A 19,651-nucleotide genomic window follows, 5' to 3' on the forward strand; every position below is an offset into this window, starting at 1 on the left:
CATATCTCTCTGTGTACCTTGAGCGCTACGACTTCCGCTATACGCTTTTCAAATCTGGACGCTGTAGTTGACAAGAGCACATATAGTTGTGTATCATTGGCCTTACAATCATAGAAAAATATTTTGAAAAATACAATTGGGTGTATGTTTGGAAAATGTGAAAAATGTGAGTTTTCGTCAAAATCGTCTTTTTTTTCGATCAGTAATTTGAAAAGATCTTGCAAATATTTTAATCGCTACTCAAAAATTCCGAAATCAGTTTTTAGTATTAAAATATGAAGATCTATTTTAATTTTCAAGTTTTTTCTTCATGGGTACACAGTATTAAAAATAGTTGTTTTTTATGAAAGTTAGTGGATCATCATACCGAGGTGATGGTTATTAATTATTAAAATATAATCAAAATTGTTAATCGACACTTGAAGGAGGAAACTGTGTATTACCCTTAGAATGGTAGTTTTATTAAGGATTTTTCTTATAATATATATTAAACGCTGTTAAAAATGTAAATTTCAGAAACTTTAATAAGTTCAATTTTTCAGTATTGTACCAAAGAAGTTAACGTATGTATAGTTTTTTTTCAAGGGATAATTAAACAAGCTTAATTATTTTTATGAATTATCACTTTTATTAAAGCTTTTGTTACTTGCATCGCATTAATACATTTTAATTTTTATAAAAAAATTACTTCAAACACAAAATTGATTTTCTCTCGATATATGTTTTATAAAATTATGTGCAAGGCACTTTTAACATGTAATATTATTGTAATTAGTTGTAAAAAGGACGTTTCAAAACGCCTTTATTTTATATAAATGTTTAAAAAAATTGTATCTCTAAACTTATCGACGCTTACTTATGCTCATTACATTAACAAGGGCACCATCATATTCAATGCTCAAGTATGCAAAATAGTATACTCTTTTGAAAGCTCTTCTGTTAGTGTGCGCTTACAACTTGTAAATCGGCATGATTATTGAATTGTTAGAAAGCCCTAAATTTAAATTGAAGTTGTAAAGCAATATTTAAACAAGTTTTTGAACTATTTCACGATTGCGCGGAATCATCACAGAAAATTCAATTACTAGTGATCCCAAGTAAGCGATTCAGCTTTGTAAAATTTTTTATGATCATTTCAAGTATTGAATGGTTCGTTTAAAAATTAATCTCTCGTCATAAAACATTATAAAAAACGTTAAAATAAGTCGATTATAAATGTATACGTACAATGGTCACTTACATAATACTGACTTAGACAATTAGATTTGATTTTCTAGATTTTAACTTCTCTGGCAGAGAGATCGGGTTGACGAAAGTCGACATCTTTTCGTGTAAGTATCTCATACAACTCGGAATTGGTGCCTTCTCGAAAAATTCTTCAAGGAATGGCCTCTTGAATAATCTCTTGGCCTCTGAATGTTGCTCATGAGTGATAACGCGATCGTCGAGATGCACTAGTTTAGGAAACCATGAAATGACGAACAGCCTAGATGTATGAAAAAAAAAAAAAAAAAATGAGTATTTACATTTTGATAAAAAAAAGTTGAATTGAAAAAAGATTAATACCTGTACTGCAGATAATCATAAAATGTTCCACCATTCAAGTAACTCGGAGCAGCTTTATTTCCCATCAAGGACAGGTATCGCAAGTTTGGTAGACTTTTATGTAAACTCTTTAAAAACGGAAACAACTCTTCAATGTTGTTATTGTTCAACCATAGCAGTTGTAATTGTGGCATGTAAGGGAAGACCGTGATACTGTCTATGTTGTTGTGGTCAAGATTTAATGAGGTCAGATTTTCAAATTCCGCCAGAAAATGTAAATTCCTGAAAGAATAATATATTTAATGAAAAAAATGTAAAATTTCACTGTCATACGATTTAAAGGCGATTTCATCAACCTGCTAAATTTGTTGTGACTAACGTCAAGTGTGTGAATAGTGGGTCCATAATTTTCTATAATGTCATATGGCATGTAGAAAAGATTTTCAAAGGCCAGTGATAAAGATGCTGATGGATTGCGTGCAGAGATACTAGAGAATGGAATGGGGTACCGTGAATAGGTATCATGAAAAACAAGTTTTCCCAACGATGTCATTGTAAATTCTTCTACTTCTTTAGCTTCATCTACATCACGAAGGGCCAGCCTGAAAAAAGATCAATATAAGTTCTACATAACTAAATGTAATTAGTTCTTGTCATTTCTAATGGTACTTACATTTTTAAAGATATATAATAAAATTTAAAACAAACTATTAATGTGTATTAACACCCAGCAAATGCATAACAGTTTTGAAAAATTTGTATTGGTTAAATGAAATATGGATGAATTAAAATGCGTCTTAATCCAACTTATGTTTAAATTCTTAAAGAACGGTTAATTATCAGAAGTAAAGATATTTCAAACAGTCGATACAAACTAAAAAAGTTAATCTAAAAATTAAAAAAAAATAAATAGTAAGTCAAAACACTCTGTAAAGGAATTTGTTAAATTGATTTTTAACGAGCATAACAAAGGCCATGTTATTATAACACACAGATATAATTGCTTACTACAGTAGGAAAATGACAAGTCTGAGTAATAAAGAGATAAGGAAGCTTATCACGATTGTGATAACAAAATTTAAAAAAAATAACTTGTTAAATTTCAGGTTACACGGAGTCTTACGTTACATAACTTGGGCGTGAAAAAATGTAACCAAAGGATTTACTATGCCGATTACATTATTCGATGAAAGGAAAAGTACGTACCTTTAAGCAATCGCGCCGATTTTTTCGGCATCCTCTATATTTACGCTTCTTCGGACAGCTCCCTCATCTTTATCAGATACTCACTTCCCGGAGCATTTTCGCGGAGCCGACTGTTGTCATTGAAATAATCCTACCTAATTGTCAAAACAAAACATCAAAAATAACCCGAGCATGCGCACTGCATCGAGTCAAGTTCAACTCTCGTCTCCTCCCTCCCCCCCTTCGTTGAAGATAATCAAGACTCAAGCTAGTCTCCAAAAAATTTTAATGAAATTTTTGGTAAGCATTAATCAAATTGCTGGTCGTTTACACTCAAAATTCTCCTTTTCCTCTACCCTTTTGAGTGAAACTGGTAACTCGTCGTAAAACATATAAATCACTTCAATTGGTATCTTTTTATTTTAATCAAAATAAATAAATAAAAACTTGATAGATGTTGGAAAATGAAAAAAAGAAAAGATTTAATAAAATATTTTTTAAATTTATTAAAAATGTTATATTAAAGATGTATATACAAAATTATTGAGAAGAAGCACATTCATCAACTTAACCGAGAAAATCAAAATTATTAACTTCCTCAAATTGCTGATTCTGCGGATTATTTGGTGCCATGGCTCTTGGTGCCATTTGACCGCGAGGTCCAACCATTTGTGGTTGCATCCCGAGAACTTGACGGTATTGCGGTTGCTGCTGGTAAAATTTTCGTATAAATTTCCGTTCTAACGCATATCGATATGATTACTGAATCTCATGATCTCGAAATGTTACCTGTTGCAAAAGATGCCGAAGTCCAACAGGCGTGTTGCCCATGCCAACCGGTCGCATTAACCGTTGCGCGTTCGCTTGTTGTGGTGTCTGCATCACTGATCCAGGGTTCAACCCTCTCTGAGCTTGCTGAGCCTTCAAAACATGAAATATCATGAAATTTTTTCATCAGAAAAATATTCCCATGCACTGCTGTTTCTTTTAAATTATAAATTTTCTTCTATAGTAACGTAAAATTGTCAGATGACATTTACTCACTTCGATTTGTTTGTACTGCATTTCTTGAGCTTGGGCGTGCTCGAGATTTTGTTGTATCTAAAATAACATAATTTCATCAATTTTTTTTTCCCTATTCAAATGCATCATTGCGATGCAAGAGACGAAAAAACCACTCACGTTGCCGATCTGCGATTCCATTTGTGATTTGTACTGCGCCTCCTGAGACTTGTACTGCGCCTCTTGTTGTTGAGCAGCTTCCAACGTCTGCTGCAGCTGGTGTATCTTCAAAAGATTCTGCTGCCTAGCCATTTCTATTTGCTGATGCTGTCCCATCATACTATTTCCTGCAGGGTTCATTTGTGCCTGTGGTCCTCCAGCGCCTTGTGAAAGGCCCACCGGCTGTATGTTGAGCTGATTCTGTTGCTGTACCGTAGACGGAGCCATAGGCTGCTGAGGAATAGCATTATTCGGTATGACGTTTTGTGTAATTTGCCCGCCGCCCATGGTCATCGTGTTCGTCTGCGACATCATCGTGATTCCGCTCTGGGACGATATTCCTGGATTAGCAACGCCTCCGGACATCACATTGGCATTTGCACTACCCGGACCCGTGCCTGGGGCAGTTGGCCTCAATGCCACTGGAGGACCTTGGCGAACTGTGTTCGCATTGCTCTTCTGCTCCTGTATCACTTTTCTGAGTCGATCGACGAAAGCTTGTTGATCGTTGGGGATAAAACCAAAAAACGTTCGTTTTTCTGCGGTGTACAAGAGCAAAAGAACTTTGATATTGGAAGCCGCAGTTTGGGTAAAGTGAACACAGCCAGCAAAGCCATTGGACATGACTTTTATCAATGATTCGAGAGCATCGCATGCGGATGGATAAAACACAACAGACTTTGAATTTTTCAAATACGCCTGTCCTATGTTGCCTATCAATATTCGCGGCATCAACTGCATGATGAGTTTCATAGGCCACGATTCCGCCTTCCTGTTGGATTAATCACATTATTGCAGTTAAAAACGAACTTTATGGTTTTATTTATCATCTGTAGAATTAAATACTTACACCTCTGGTTCACCGTCTTTGAGAGTAGCCGATATTTGACAAGGCACTTGCCAGGTTTGTTTCTGAGAATCATTTGAGTTCTTGTTTTTCTCAACCCACTCGAGCATGCCCCTCCAAATAACAGTGCGGTCCGCACTCATCATCGTAGGCTGGGGCGCTGGCCCAGGTGGATTGTTTCCTTGTTGGGCATGTGTCATTTGAGCTGACGCAGAAGCCGTTTGTACAGACGATGCCTGAGAAGCTGTGACGGTCTGAGGAACTTGCGACACCATTGATTGGTTCACACCGGATACGTTAAGCTGTTGGGCATTTTGTTGGGCCACGGAGCCCTGGGCCTGCATTCCCATTGAGGCTTGCTGAGCGTTTTGCTGCTGGACAGCGTTCTGCTGCTGCTGTTGCAACTGTTGCTGCATGTTCAACTGCCTTAGCTGTTGCTGTTGATGTTGGCTAAGCTGTTGCTGCTGTTGCTGTTGCTGTTGGGCTTGCTGAGGGTTCGGGGCCATGGCAGCATTTGGTGCCCCTAAACATGTGGAATAACTGTATTTAGTATTTTTTTTTTTTACTTCTCATGATGTTAGAATGATTTTTTACAACGATAGGTATTATTTTTCATATCAAAAGTGAGCATTGAAAAATAAATATTCTCCTTACTTAGCATCATATGCAAACTGCAACAACACAAGATACGGTAAAAATAGTGAAAAATGATGGGGAAAACAAAAACAAAACAAAAAAACTTCTTTTTTAAAGGTGATAAATTGCGTTTTGAAATATTAAATTTAAAATATAAAATCTCATCACCTTCCATACGCTGAGCAAACGGCTGAACGTTGATGCCCATGGTGGACGGGGGTTGGGACAATTGAGCAATTAGAGCGCTACTTTGTGTACTAGTAGGTGGCTGTGGCTGGGCACCAACAGCACCTGCAGCACCACCAGGCCCACCGGGATTCATGTAGGGCGGCCTCATCCAGCCAGAGCGCCCTGGATGAGGTGACCGAGCGCCCATATTTCCCGGATGGTAGTTGGGCGGAGCTGAAATTTGCGGATTGAATTGCGGTCTGCTGGCCATTGACGCGTTCATGGGTGGTTGTTGTTGTTGTTGTTGTTGTTGTTGCTGACTGACGGCTTGTTGTTGTTGTTGTTGTTGTTGTTGTTGTTGTTGTTGTTGTTGATGCACAGAGTTTATGTTCTGTGGTGTCGTCTGTCCGCGGAAGGTGGTAGGTGGTCCCTGTTGTTGTTGTTGTTGTTGTTGTTGTTGTGCTTGTTGTTGTGTTACGGATTGTGCATTGACAACGATACTTTGGGGTGTTTGGTTGGGATTAGGACTGTCATTACTTTGCAAGGGGCTTAGGGTTATCTGGGCGTTGCCCGGCGGCACTCCGGCTGCTGCGGCGGCCGCGCATGCTGCTGCTGCCGCGGCTGCGCTCGCTGCAGTCGTCGGGCTCACCGGGCTCTCCTTTAGATTGTAATTGCGCAAGAGGACGAGGTGGCGTGGGTCTTTGGCGTAATTCTTCGTCTGAGAGGAGGGCAAATCGCCGCCTGCCTTTTCAAACAGTTTGAACAGCGCCGAGATTTTGCGAGGTGACAGTATCGACAGACTTATACTTCTCTGAAAACAAGAATTTGTGCATTAATGAGCATTGGGGATTATTAAATTAAAAGAAATTGTGTGTAAGTACTACCTCTTGGAAAACGCCTGCCAATTGATCCACCGAATATCCCGAGAACAAGTAAGATTCTTGAACACCAATTTGATATGGTGGTGAATTACATACTAAGACACAATGTTTCTGTGATGCTACGTTTGGTTCTCTGCGCACTTGCAAGTCTTCAAAACATTGTAAGGCAGTGGCAAGACCTTCACCAATGTTAGCATGGGACTCCCCTTTTCCACCAACCATTCTGTTAAAAAAAAAAAAAAAAAAAAAAAAAAGGAAAGTATGATTTTTTAATTCCACAATTTATTTTAATTCATCTCACAAGTTCTTACTCGAGTTTTTCAAGGGTTAAAATCACTTTGTGTGGATTGGAAAATGGTCCAAAAGTGTTTGTGAAGGGCGATGGTAAGCAGTCCGATGCATGATAAACAACGATGCCATAAAGTGTCAGACTCGTCTGCAACAAACCAACGTGTTTAAATTATAATTTGCATTATAGCTTTTATCAATGTCGCGTTACGTGACTGATAAAATTATATACTTCGGATGCATATTCACGATCTTCGATTCCACCTTGACTGAAGTATCTACAAACATAGAAATTTAATTGTATCTGAACACAAGCAAAATGTATATTGAGCATCGTATACTTACTCCAAGGTAGGTATGAGATAATTTGTTTTAAAATCATTCAAATATGCTCCATTGGAAGCAGTGCTTTCAATAACAAAAACAACATCAGCCTGCATTACTGTACTAGTGACCATTATTGATTTGAATTAATACCTAATAAAAAAACATATTATGACGTGATTAATAATGAAAAAAGTTTTGCGAAAGTATAAATTTAATACTAACTGAATACGATGTAGAAACGAAGTCAAAAATAATTGCTATTATGGACGAATTTTAAAGACTACGTATTAAATAGATATCTGTACAAGTGCCATTGTTTTGAGGTCGTTTTTGTCTCTTCTCTCAACATTAGGCAGGTAAGTATCGTGCAACTTTGTGACTCAGGAGTTGAATCAAATTATTAATTAACAAGTGTTTACACTGTTTAAGCACAGGTTAAATTGCACGCACAAAAGTTTATTTGCAACGCCAAGGTTAACCACTTAGCCCATAAATGGTAAATTTTTACTAAACTAAAGTAGATACATACAGAACTACAGACTAGTGATCTTTTAATGATAACAAATACATCACTATTACATTAATTATAATATCACTATTGCTGACCAAACAGTTCAGAATAAAATTATACCTGTCTGTATTATGAGCACAAATGCATGAGTACAAAATGTGTGATTGTGTAGACGAGAGGTAAAAAAGCTATTTGCAGTATCTACATGGGCGTTTTATCTTTTGTCGGCTATGCTGCAATGTTACCGACCACAGAAATGTCAGAATCCTACATTCTTACTTACCTACTATCAATAGCGAAGAGTTAGATGAAGCGATAACATAATTAAATAAAGATTCGAGCTCCGAAATCTAAGATTAGAGAGAAAAGTGTGTGGCAGAGTGAAGAGTCGAAGCTTGCGGGAGTAATCCTATTTACTTGTAAGATAAGCTTGTAACACGTGTCTGCGCCTCAATGAAATTACTGCACGCTATCGTTTAACTATTTTTGCACCACTATTAGATAAGTATAAGTATATTCGCACGAAAAGAAAGTAAAAGCATGAGCAACAAGGGTAAGTGTGCACTCCACCGTCAAGTGTAATGTACTTTGTACTTAATGGTTATTAAAGCTTAGTTCGTCCATCTAAAGTGGACGTTCTTCTCGTTCCTTCTTTTTTTTTCATTCTAAGTGCACGTGCAATTCTTTTTCTCTGCTCTCCCCTCATTCTATTGGTGATTTTTTTTTTTTTTTTTTTTTTTTTAATCAATAATGCAGCAAACAATAAAGAAAAAATGTGCGCGTGTAAAACCCACACTTTTGCAAAGCTCTAAATTTGAAAGGATTCATTATATATGACTATCAATCAATTATTGATCGGTTTTTCATCTCTCGAGGAGAAAGTTATTTTTGTCGCCGAAAAAGGAATCAATCGAGCACGTACCTACGAAAAGTCTTGGGCTGATTTTCAGAGAACTCGCTGCTGCATCAGGAACAGGAGAAGCTGCAGAACCACGTAGTTCACATGGATGGGATAAGCGAGTCGGGGAGCGACGACGACTGGGAGGAAGTAAACGACGAGGTGCAGGTCATACAGTGCCTATTCTGCGATGAAACAAGCAAGAGTTTCAAGGACTCGTTGCAGCATCTGGAGTCGGACCACGGATTCAACTTTGCATTATTCAAGGACAAACACGCGCTTGATGTTTATACCTACATTAAACTGATCAATTTTATAAGAAAGAAAAAGATCAGCCCTGAAGATCTTAATGCCTTGACTGTGAAAACTTGGGAGAGCGACGAGTACTTGACGCCTGTCTTTCAGGATGATCCTTGGCTGATGTTTGGTATGATACAAAAAAAAAATACAACTGATAAAGCATAGGTGAAGATTAAAAATTAAATATACATATACATTGTCTTTATTCAGATTTAGATGAGTTGGGTGATGTAAAAAATTCTAATGAATACCCTGTGAATTCCGGACAAGAGGGTGTTACTTTATCCGAGTTGCATTTTGCTGAACTGCAAAGGACGATTCAGTCTTTAAAAGCTCAACTGGAACAACGAGATTTGGCTTGTCTGTTAGCCAAACAGGTTGGATAAATTACGTAAAAATACATTGCAAAAATTATTAGCATTGAATAACACGAGGTTTCTTTTTAATTTGCAGCAAATCGAAGAAATGACTAAAAAAGCTCACAAGCTGGTGTTTGATGAAGATGATGTGACAAATTGTAAAGAAAAGTGTGTCAAAAATGTGCCGTCTACTTCTGACCAAGGATATTTCAATACTTACAGCCATTTTGCCATTCATCACGAAATGTTAACAGTAATTGGCGTATATATTTTCTTTTACTTAAAATTTTCCGGTAAACAATAATATTTGAACAGACATTTTTTTATCAATTACAGGACAAAGTGAGAACTGAAAGTTATCGTGACGCTCTTCTGACAAATTCACATATATTCAATAATTGTGTGATGCTTGATGTTGGTTGTGGCACTGGAATTCTTTCGATGTTTGCTGCTAAATCTGGATGTAAAAAAGTCATAAGCGTTGATCAATCGGATATTATTTACCATGCAATGGATATAGTTAGGTAAATCTTATAGTGAGTAAGTTTGTTTTCATAACTATTAATTAATAATCGATCAATTTCGTAGGGAAAATAATCTTACTAGTATTATTACACTCAAGAAAGGAAGACTTGAAAATATTGAACTAGATGTAGAAAAAGTCGATGCGATTGTATCCGAGTGGATGGGATATTTTTTATTATTCGAGGGTATGCTTGATTCTGTAATATATGCCAGGGACCATTATTTAAAGCCGGGAGGATATCTTTTGCCAAATAGATGTACAATCAGTCTTGTCGGAAGTGGAGATACAAGTAAGATTCTGTCAGAAAGATAAATTATCAAGCGTATCAAGATTAAAAGAATTAAAACTTGTATTTTTTAGAGCGCTATGTAGACTTGGTAGACTATTGGTCGAATGTTTATGGCTTCAAAATGAGCTGCATGAAAGCCGAAGTAGTCCGAGAGCCTAGCATAGAAATTTGTAATTCACAAGATATCGTAACAACCGTCGCTGAAATACAATCATTTGATCTCTACAAAGCAACCACTGATTGCGTCAACTTTTCGTCAATGTTCAACCTCACTGTTAAAAGAAGTGGATCATTAACAGCAATCATCGGTTATTTTGACGTATTTTTCGATTTGGAAAATCCTGTTCATTTTAGCACAGGACCCCATGCCACCCCTACTCATTGGAAACAAACAGTGTTTTCGCTGAGTGAGCCTATCAGCATCACAGAAGGCAAGTATCTATTTTTAGAAAAAATTTTTGTTTTAAGCAAGCACTATTTAGCCCTTTTATCAATGATTTACTTCATTGAATATTATTATTAACGATCATCAACAATTTTTTTTATTATTACAGGTGAAGTTGTCACTGGTAAGTTAATATGCCGAAGACACGTAAAAGACGTCCGTGGATTAATCGTGACAATCCAGATAAAGGATTTGAGTCAAGTCTATTACTTGGATTAAAAGTAATAACCGAAAAATTGACGCCTTTCAACAATCATTTTTGCGCTCGAAATCCTTCTATTTTTATTGGTTCTGAACGTACGTATAGTTTATTAGATATGTATATTTTAACCTTTTTGAATGTAACACACACATATAGTTTATGATACGTTGATTTCGTATCGATAAATGAACTAATTTTTGGAATTTTGATTCCACAATATCCTATTTTTGCTATTTCTACTATTTCTATTTTCCACATTAACTGGAACAAATCAATTTTGCACTCACAATGCTGCACTGTACAATCTTCTAATTACTGCTAGTTTGAGAAATCAATGAATTGATACTTAAAAGTTACAACTATTTGTAGGACGGATTAATCTTAACTGAATTACAGCGAAAAGCTGTACAAAAAATAATTTGGTTGAAAAAAAATCGTACAATCTCGGGTTTTAAGAACGCACTATTTAGCGTCCATCTTAAAAAGAGCGATTGTATTATAATATAGTACCATATACTATATACTGTAGTTCCAATCTTCCGAATTTCGTGCCTTTAGAGCGTTCGCTAATTTTGCCGCAAATAAAATAAAAATATAAGAAATTATTGCGAAATATTATAAAGTACCGTACAAAACTTAAGGTGTAGCGTTTAACAATTAAGAATTTCAAAGTCACTGAAAGGTTGTTATTAAATATACGAAACAAGAAATAGTGAAAGTTGCTACTTATAGATTTTTTCGATTCTCGCGGTCGAAAAAATACTTTTCGCGTTATGCATTTACTAGATAAATTAGTAAAAAAGAAATTGAAAAAAAAAACCTAAGATAGCAAAAATTTTCACATTTAGCATTTGAATCGCTTGATTAATTTTTTCGTCATAACAAATTGATAGTGAATAAAATGTTGGACGGACTTTCAGCAAAGATAATTTTTTGCATCAATTTATCTCGGCTTTTCGATTCCTTTTTACCAATACTCTACCGTCATTTTGAATTAATTATAGATTTTTTAATAATAAAAAGAAAAATACATACACATAAAAAAATAATAATAGCTTAGTAGTGGCCAGGCAAAAGAATTTTGCTATATGAATAGGAAAAGTATTTACAATTTTTAATCTATTATAATAATTCTGTGATATAGTAGTGTAGAGAGAGACAGATTGAGAAAAGAGATTGCTAATGTAGAAGGAGAGCTTGTGCCGTTGAATTGATAGTGCGTAAATCCCTAGGCTATAAAGTAGGCTATAAATAATATGTAACAGCGACAAGGTCTATTGTGAACTTTCAATTTGAAATAATTCCACAATCCGAATTATACACGCCATAATGCCAGAAGATACTTACACACTTTACGAATTTATCGAGTTTAATAAATTATAATGCAACGCTTGCATACCAATAGAGTTCAGCTATTATACAATGATACACGCGTACTTCTTAGGTATATTGTTATTTATCGATTGTCGACACGTTACAAGTGTAATTGTTTTACCTATGGAATTGCAGAAAAACTAACTGGAATTGTATTACAACTTTACGATTGTAACAATGGGCCCATGCAACTTTGTTAACTTTATCAAATCGCTTTGTTACACAACTTCAATATTTACATAAAACTATGTATATTATCAATATATTATATATGTTTAAAAAAAAAGGAAAACATTGTATACTTTTAAAAACACTGGTCCACTTTATTTATTATTTTTTTTTTTCAAACTAAAGAACAAAATAATGTAGACAAGAGATGATCGACGACGTTTCCCCATCTATGGAAAAAGAATCGTTGATTGACCAATTTTCTTCTTTATCTTGGCGCGCATAATATTATGTACAACGTTGTATGGCGTCGGAAAAAAAAATATATATATTACATAAACTCAAATAAGCTCTTCATAATAATATTTATTACAACCGCTTCGACACGAAATATTACATCATCATCAGTCTTCTTTGAAAGTTCATACTTTTCATGTAAGATTCACTTGAATACACATCGGGCACACGTTACGCGAATGGCACACGATTAATATCGTTTTGTTGTTTGAAATACTATATTCGATTCACCTTTGTTCGGTACACCGGTATATATGGATTCTGGTACAATAAATCTTCGATTTGGCACACATGTACACGCAGAAAAATACGGAACGTGGTGTTCAGGATGGATTACGAAAATTTGGATCTTCCGTCTGCCATCCCGTTGCGTTGGGCCCGAATTGATACACTAATCGGCGTCCAAGGACTGGAAGGAAAATTTTTCTCTTGTAATAATACCTGGAAAATTGAAACAAAGGGTAAAAAGTACGTCAAGCAATCGATCGGTAATGCATATTTACTCAAAGGATATTGTTAGGATTTTTCTTATTTTCACTCTTATTATTTTTACCTCATGGCACGGCTGAGCTTTTCGTATGTCATTTTCGTGTTGCCCTTACGCGAACCCCAAAGCTTTGCTACCTCATCGCTGCGAACAAAGCGAAATTTCGCTTCCGAATAGTTCTCCCAACATATTAGACTCGGACAGGTTTTTCTATTACGCAGCAGATCTCTTATAAATTCCCAAAGTTTTCCCTGACTCGTGGCTACAAAGAAACGGATCGATATGTGTTATGAAACAATCGAAAGATAGATTACTGACTACAGAGTCCAGGCGTGATTTTTTTTTTTTAACAGTAATTCTTGATACTATCTCAATATGATTAGTATAAGAAAAATCGGTTCACGGAAAGCTGGTTGAAAAAATTCGCAAATATTTCATAAAGAAACTTTTTTTCGACAGGAAAAAAAACAAATTAAAAGAAATTTATTAATTATAAGTAGGCCAATAATTTTTATACAAAAAATTGAAAATAGCAATAAATGAAGATACAATTTTTTGTTGTAATCACGTAAATTGTTCCAAAGGATCCTATATATTAATATTTCCTAAAAACCATTATTTTTGTTTTGACGACTTTTCTTCTAATTATTGACTTGAGAAAGTGACGAGGATCGATATCTTAAAAATGGAACACTTTGGCTTTCACACCTGGACTAACAATTTGTGTGTGCTAGTCATGGATTTTTTGAATTATGATATTTCATTTGGTACCTATAATACGTAATCTCCTACAAAGACTATAAGAGAAAAGATTGCACAGTTATAAGTCAAATAATTGTCATTTAAAAACAATTCAAGTTCGAAAATTAATCAAGCAAAAGATAAGTAAATTATAGTTTTACTTTTAAATTTAATTTTAACAGTTACATACTCGATAATTTTTAATTATTTTGCCTTCAATACCGTATCATACATTATTAAGAACGGGCTGATTTATCTTGTAAAAAGAAACGAACAAATGAATAAACAAACGAATATGTAACCAATTAGTTATTGATTATTTCAAAGATGTTTTTCTTTTATCTCTAATAAATATCAATTTTTTCAGTCCAATAAGTTGATAAATGATCGAAAATATTCAACACGTATTATACATGGAAATTTGCGAATACAATGTAGGTCAATATACAAGTTTTTACTTTATTTACTCCAATTAGCTAAAGTTGTTGTGATTGATGTAGTAACATAAACTATCTGGTTATTTACCACTACTGTAATATTAATTTACAAAATTTGTCTTATCAAAATCACAAGTTTATAGCATTGAATCAGTAACAATAATAACACAAGTGAATTTAAGTAAAACTTTACTTCGAAACAAAATAATATGGAACCCATAAAAATAAGAATTTATGACGTTACTGTTACAGTATTTTTATATTATCTGCGAACCGTATTAGTTTAACAATTAAGCTTATTTCTTTTTATTATTAATCGTTATAAATAACCCTAATACTTATGATCGATAACACACATATAACATTCAATCAATGAATAATAATAAATAAGCCCATATTTTCCATGACAATTGCACAAAATGAGATAATTTAGTATTGGTCCAGTTTTATACGGAGAACTTACGATTCTTTTTTGTTTTTAAAAGCCTTGGTCTACCTGGTGGTCGCTTCGTCGATATTTCTATACTATTATCTGACTCTGCATCTAAAAACAACAGTTATTTTTATTTGTTAATTGAACAAATTACTTATCACGTAGTCCTTATGGAGACACACGCTAGTTTGGTTTATTTCAGAGATTTTTTGGTCTCAGTCAGTGCACTCTTATCGTATACTCATACTCACAGCTGTGTTTTTCATTTCCTTGCCAAAAATTTCTATTGATACTTAGTCCCCAATGGTATATATAGGTATTTATATAATATATGATAATGTTGATTATATGGTAAAAGGTAGAGTATAATCATTGAGAAAAAGCTGCGTTACTTCTTTTAAGATGTACTTGTACTCTCAGCAGTAGTAAAAGTGTTTTCGATTGAATTTTCTTAAAAAGATTTTTTTTTAATTATCTTACATTGCATTTTTTTTATTTTCAGTGATTTATTATTTGTTTATATTTTAAATTTCTAAAGACAACTCTAGAACTAATCATGTTTTAATTTACTAGTTTTTCGTATTTTTACGGTCAGAAGCGACATAGTATTTGATATTAACATTTTGAACTGATGCTTACATAATTTCTCTTTCGTAGATATTATATATATTTTTTTTTAATCATTACTTGAAGTCTTATGGTTTTGAATCGTTAAATTTAATTAAAAAGTGTTGATACAACTTTGAAATCCTCGTTTTTTATTATGTCTAATACTTTGTTATATTGAGATATTGCACGAATTATTTGTATTTGACATTAAGTTTAACTGTATAATTAAAATAAAAATAATTTTTGTTCATAACTTTTAAAAAAAAATATTAATCTCAACAAACCGTAAAAATATACATTTTCTATAATTAAAAAAAAAAAAAAAAACTTTTGCAAGTACTTTTTTTACAGTTTAAACTTTATTACGTTCAGAGAGACAAAGATCCTCAGTTGAAAAAGAAAATTGAAACAGAAAATTGTTTTTTTTTTTTTTTTTCAACTTGATCTACCACATATAGAAGACATGCACACATGGTTTTTTTTTAATTATGAACAATTTTTTTTTTTTTTTTTTTTTAATCAAAGATAATATGAAACAAATGACGAGATGGTATGAAAAAAAAAAAATCAAAATATGTAGATAAATTACTGCGCTGTGCCAGCCAAGCGTGAATAGAAAAAAAAAAAAAAAAATTGATCCAGAAACGTTGAACACAAACAAAACCCTATATTCACCTGAAACGCTGTTAGACCCAACATTCTGAGGCTCGTCCTCGGGGCAGACGTTACGAAAGTTCTCGGTCATCGAGTCGTCGTTGCCAAAGTGATGAAGATGATGGTGGTGGTGGTGATGCTCTTGGTGATCCTCGTGCTGGCCAAAGTACTGTGAATTTGTCGCTGCAATGGCTTGGCTGTGCAGCATATTGTAGAGTCTATCCCCGTAGACGGGGTCGCGGGCGACGAAGTCGTGCCGACTGAGGGTGACGAGGTCTTTGCCGGGCAGGGCCAGGGCCTGCTGGATCGAACTGTAGTTCTGGCCGAGGCACGAGGACGCCATCATTAGCCAGTTTATCGTGTCCTCCTGGCACCACTCCTCCACCGGCTTGGTCGACCAAGCTGAGCTGTCCACCTCTTCGGTGTCTTCGCCTGGAAAAACCAACAGTTTTTTACTTATTTTTTTTTTTTTTTTTTACTATTTTTTATATAAATCACCAAGTAAATGTTTCGCCGGGAGGATCGGAGGCTGTCACGTTAGTCGAGAATTTATAATTTCGTTTAAATGAAGTTAAATCACGGTGCGTCATTTTTTTTACTTTTTAAGTATTATTTACTTTTTTTTTTTTTTTTTCGTCAGAGGCAGCGATTTGTTTTTATGCAAGTAATTTCCATATAGTTTCAATGACTTGAAGTTAACTACGTGTTCACGTGATGAAGCAAAAATCATACCATATGTCGGCTGAAAAAGTGCATTTGAAGATAAAAAATAAAAAAATAAAAAAAAAAAACACGCAACAGAGTCGATAATTAACAATAAAAAATAAATCGGTTCGAGTTTTTTCTTATGGAATATACTTGGGAAAACTCTAAGTTATTAGTTTTTGTAATAATTTTACGTAATAATTTACATCGTTTCTCACAAACGAGTGGCGTTTCAAAATGGCTGCAGCTTGCAGAAAAATGTAATAAACTGTACGAAATTATTGACACAATCCGACAGAGACATGCATTAAAAAAAAAAAAAAAAAAAAAAAAAAAAAAAATCGTGATTAAGGTTGAAATTGAGTTCAATCATTTATTATCGACAACGGACATCTTGGATTGTTTTCAGGTTTTATTGCGAGAGACTTTGGATCGTTAATTTTTTACATGGCATGAAATTGAAAAATCTGACCTTGAAAGGCTTATTGAATAACTTTGGTTGAAATTATTGCTTTGACATAGTTTATACATTTTTTTTTTTTTTTGTACCAGTCACAGTTTTGTAATAACAAAATTATATTTTTTACATAATTTGAAGTAAAGTTTTGACGGGAGGAAAACTTTTTGTCAAGAACAGCTGAAAATAAAAAAAAAAAATTGTAAATAATCTTCAAAACAAAGAAATAAGAGACACGCGCGCGTAAAATTATAATCACGCTATGCAACAGCAACAACAGTCTCTCACGATGCGTATATCCGTCATTATCATTGTAAGGATGTACCAGATCTCCTCTGCTCTTGGGATTATTTCCTCGATCGCGAGTGTAATTATAGAAGAAAAAAGAAAAAAAAAAAAAAAAATTGCCATTACAATTTACTCGCGTCGATAGAGTGTACATCTTTTCGTGTCTATGTATACATGTAGCAACAATTAAATAACACCAACGAGGAAAACTCGGTGCTACGACTGCACGTGTCGGCCGATTTTTCGTCGAACGATTTTTCCTCGTACGATCACAACGTGTATACATGTTGGCTATTATCGGGTATGCGCACTCACCGAGCGAGCATTTTTTCATCGACGGATCGTAGATCCTGGACATGAGATCCTCGTCTTTTCTCTGGACCAAAGAGTCCATGTCGAGCAGCAGATGGTCCTCATTATCCTCGAAGTTTTTGAAGTAGTCTTGGTTCAGCATCACCTTTTTGTTCGATCGAAATAAAATAGATGCACGCGTACACCCAGTCATTAGCTTTTGAAAAAACACTAGTTTTTTTTTTTTTTTTTTTTTTTTTTTTTTTTTTTTTTTTTTTTTTTTCAATGCATCATACACAGTCAAGGATGGTGCGATGATGTACGATCGTATATATACGTATATATGTGTACGACCTCGACAGAGAAAATTACAACAGTAACCACTCATGCTCGAGCTCTGGGATTACATTTTTTTTTTTCTTTTTTTTCAAACACGTACGGATATACATCTCTAATCGATTCAGCATCGTCAACAAGAACAATACGTAATGCGTGTCTATCGAGTGTTGCGGTATTTTTTTTGCGCTTTTCGTTACCGCATAACTCATTAACCGGCACTCGCACGCGGGTTATTACCCATTCAGAGACGAGTTGACGAATTTTGTATTTTCTTCAACGAAAAATTTGTACTATTTTCTCGTTTAAACGACGAAAAAAAAAAAATAAAAGTAATAATGAAAAAAAAAAAAAATAAATAAACACTTGGCTGATAGCACACGCATAACGAGTTGCCGAGGCGCTTATCGCATCGGTATAGTGTACACTACACGTTAGTTTGGATAACGAAATAATTAAATTATCTTTTTCCTCGTGTGCTATATACGCACGCTATCGGCTAGCGCATAGGTAAGTGAGGCTATCGGAGATAATAATAATAATAATAATAATAATAATAATAATAATAATAATAATAATAATATACAGTACACACACGAGCAGGTAGCTCGCGCGTCCGAAACACACGTTTTATTTTGCTAAACTGCATAGTTATTATATGTATGCACGAGCTAACCGATTTTATTGTCGTTAAAAAAAAAAAAAAAAAAAAAAAAAAAAAAAAAATTAAACAAAAACATACAAGATGATCACAAAGTTGGGATAAACGACGTAAATGTATAATTTTTCCTGTCAAAATTCGTCCACCACAGAAAAAATTAGTCACACGCATCCCCGACTGACGCATAATACGCAATGCGTACAAAATATAATGATGTATATACTCACGTTGGAGATGTCAGTTTTTTCGTAATCCTCGAAGGGATTCATCTCGCCGATGGATAGATGTACGTGTATTGTGATTGTATACCCGAGTACCCGAACTGATAAGAAAAGCAGCGCGAGAGAGAAAACACACAAACGAGCTCGGGAGGATATATAATATATATTTAAATGCGCGATACGCGATATATTTTCCTCAGTGCGTCCTTCTTCCTCTCTTGCTCCGACGAAATGTTATATATAATCACTCACCTACACAAGCTCACAAACACACACGCGCGCACTGGTCAGCTCCACCATTCACGGCATTCACCTGACGTACTGTACGCCAAGTGGTAACACTGTATAGGTATCCCCTCAATGGGGAAGTATAGATACTTGGTTTTAGGTGTGGATTTTTTAAATCGATCTCCAGTTGTAAGTATCGTTATTGTTATAGTATCAAAAATCGATGGTATGCGCCGTGAAGATCCCGATGTCGCACTGGTGCTTAACGATCACTCTCTCCCTATCGGAGTAAGTGAGACAATCACGATTGATATTAAAGGGCGAGTTGAATAAAAAAAATGTTTGGAAAATGCAAGATTTTTCGGGTGATGTGAGTGATACAGGGGAGCGGGACGTAAAAAGAGTAGCACACCGACGCGCACCCGCGATCTACAGCGCACACACGTCTCGACTGCTGGCCGGCCAGCGACAGTGTAAGTTATACGTATAGTACTCCGAAGACGGGAGCCCGGTATAACACCGATTCGCGGCGCCGAGCGTTTTGGTGTCGTCACGAGTATATAGTCGTCGTCCTCGTGTATTTCTCATTCTCATCCACTTATACACGCGCGCGCTCTCCCCTTCGTTGCAACCGAC

At 35.0% G+C, this 19,651-nt stretch overlaps 4 protein-coding genes across 6 annotated transcripts; 1 reads left to right on the top strand and 3 right to left on the bottom strand.

Annotated features, from left to right (window-relative positions):
- Positions 1–657: 657 nt before the first annotated feature.
- On the bottom strand, positions 658–2,843 carry LOC106645632 (leucine-rich melanocyte differentiation-associated protein). Its single transcript, XM_014361530.2, has 4 exons — positions 2,752–2,843; positions 1,902–2,147; positions 1,567–1,827; positions 658–1,486 (listed from the first exon to the last, which is right to left on the bottom strand). The coding sequence occupies exons 2-4, from the start codon at positions 2,096–2,098 to the stop codon at positions 1,252–1,254; spliced, it is 693 nt and encodes a 230-aa protein (XP_014217016.2). The 5' UTR covers positions 2,099–2,147; positions 2,752–2,843; the 3' UTR covers positions 658–1,251.
- Positions 2,844–3,264: 421 nt separating this feature from the next.
- Positions 3,265–7,728, bottom strand: LOC106645628 (mediator of RNA polymerase II transcription subunit 25). Of its 2 annotated transcripts, none has more exons than XM_023389908.2 (11): positions 7,321–7,728; positions 7,117–7,248; positions 7,004–7,049; positions 6,795–6,919; positions 6,487–6,706; positions 5,603–6,413; positions 4,802–5,321; positions 3,913–4,723; positions 3,775–3,831; positions 3,520–3,651; positions 3,265–3,438 (listed from the first exon to the last, which is right to left on the bottom strand). In XM_023389908.2, the coding sequence occupies exons 2-11, from the start codon at positions 7,227–7,229 to the stop codon at positions 3,298–3,300; spliced, it is 2,976 nt and encodes a 991-aa protein (XP_023245676.2). In that variant the 5' UTR covers positions 7,230–7,248; positions 7,321–7,728; the 3' UTR covers positions 3,265–3,297. The 2 variants fall into 2 exon arrangements, with proteins under 2 accessions (XP_023245676.2, XP_014217009.2); XM_014361523.2 differs by having other exon boundaries at positions 3,265–3,441.
- Positions 7,729–7,984: 256 nt separating this feature from the next.
- Art3 (arginine methyltransferase 3) lies at positions 7,985–12,494 on the top strand. Of its 2 annotated transcripts, none has more exons than XM_014361521.3 (8): positions 7,985–8,162; positions 8,560–8,934; positions 9,018–9,184; positions 9,261–9,428; positions 9,503–9,690; positions 9,755–9,981; positions 10,053–10,412; positions 10,536–12,494. In XM_014361521.3, exons 1-8 carry the CDS (start codon positions 8,150–8,152, stop codon positions 10,643–10,645), a joined length of 1,608 nt encoding a protein of 535 aa, XP_014217007.2. In that variant the 5' UTR covers positions 7,985–8,149; the 3' UTR covers positions 10,646–12,494. The 2 variants fall into 2 exon arrangements, with proteins under 2 accessions (XP_014217007.2, XP_014217008.2); XM_014361522.3 differs by having other exon boundaries at positions 9,261–9,419.
- On the bottom strand, positions 12,322–19,498 carry LOC106645618 (uncharacterized). The gene is made up of 6 exons (XM_089597118.1): positions 18,794–19,498; positions 17,594–17,735; positions 15,850–16,260; positions 14,596–14,676; positions 13,021–13,216; positions 12,322–12,908 (listed from the first exon to the last, which is right to left on the bottom strand). The coding sequence occupies exons 1-6, from the start codon at positions 18,833–18,835 to the stop codon at positions 12,791–12,793; spliced, it is 990 nt and encodes a 329-aa protein (XP_089453244.1). The 5' UTR covers positions 18,836–19,498; the 3' UTR covers positions 12,322–12,790.
- Between the last annotated feature and the right edge of the window lie 153 nt (positions 19,499–19,651).

Source organism: Copidosoma floridanum, unplaced genomic scaffold, assembly GCF_036245765.1.
Source record: "Copidosoma floridanum isolate Cflo_tuat_1 unplaced genomic scaffold, Cflo_Japanese_pri ptg000030l, whole genome shotgun sequence".
Classification (NCBI taxonomy): Eukaryota; Metazoa; Arthropoda; class Insecta; order Hymenoptera; family Encyrtidae; genus Copidosoma; species Copidosoma floridanum.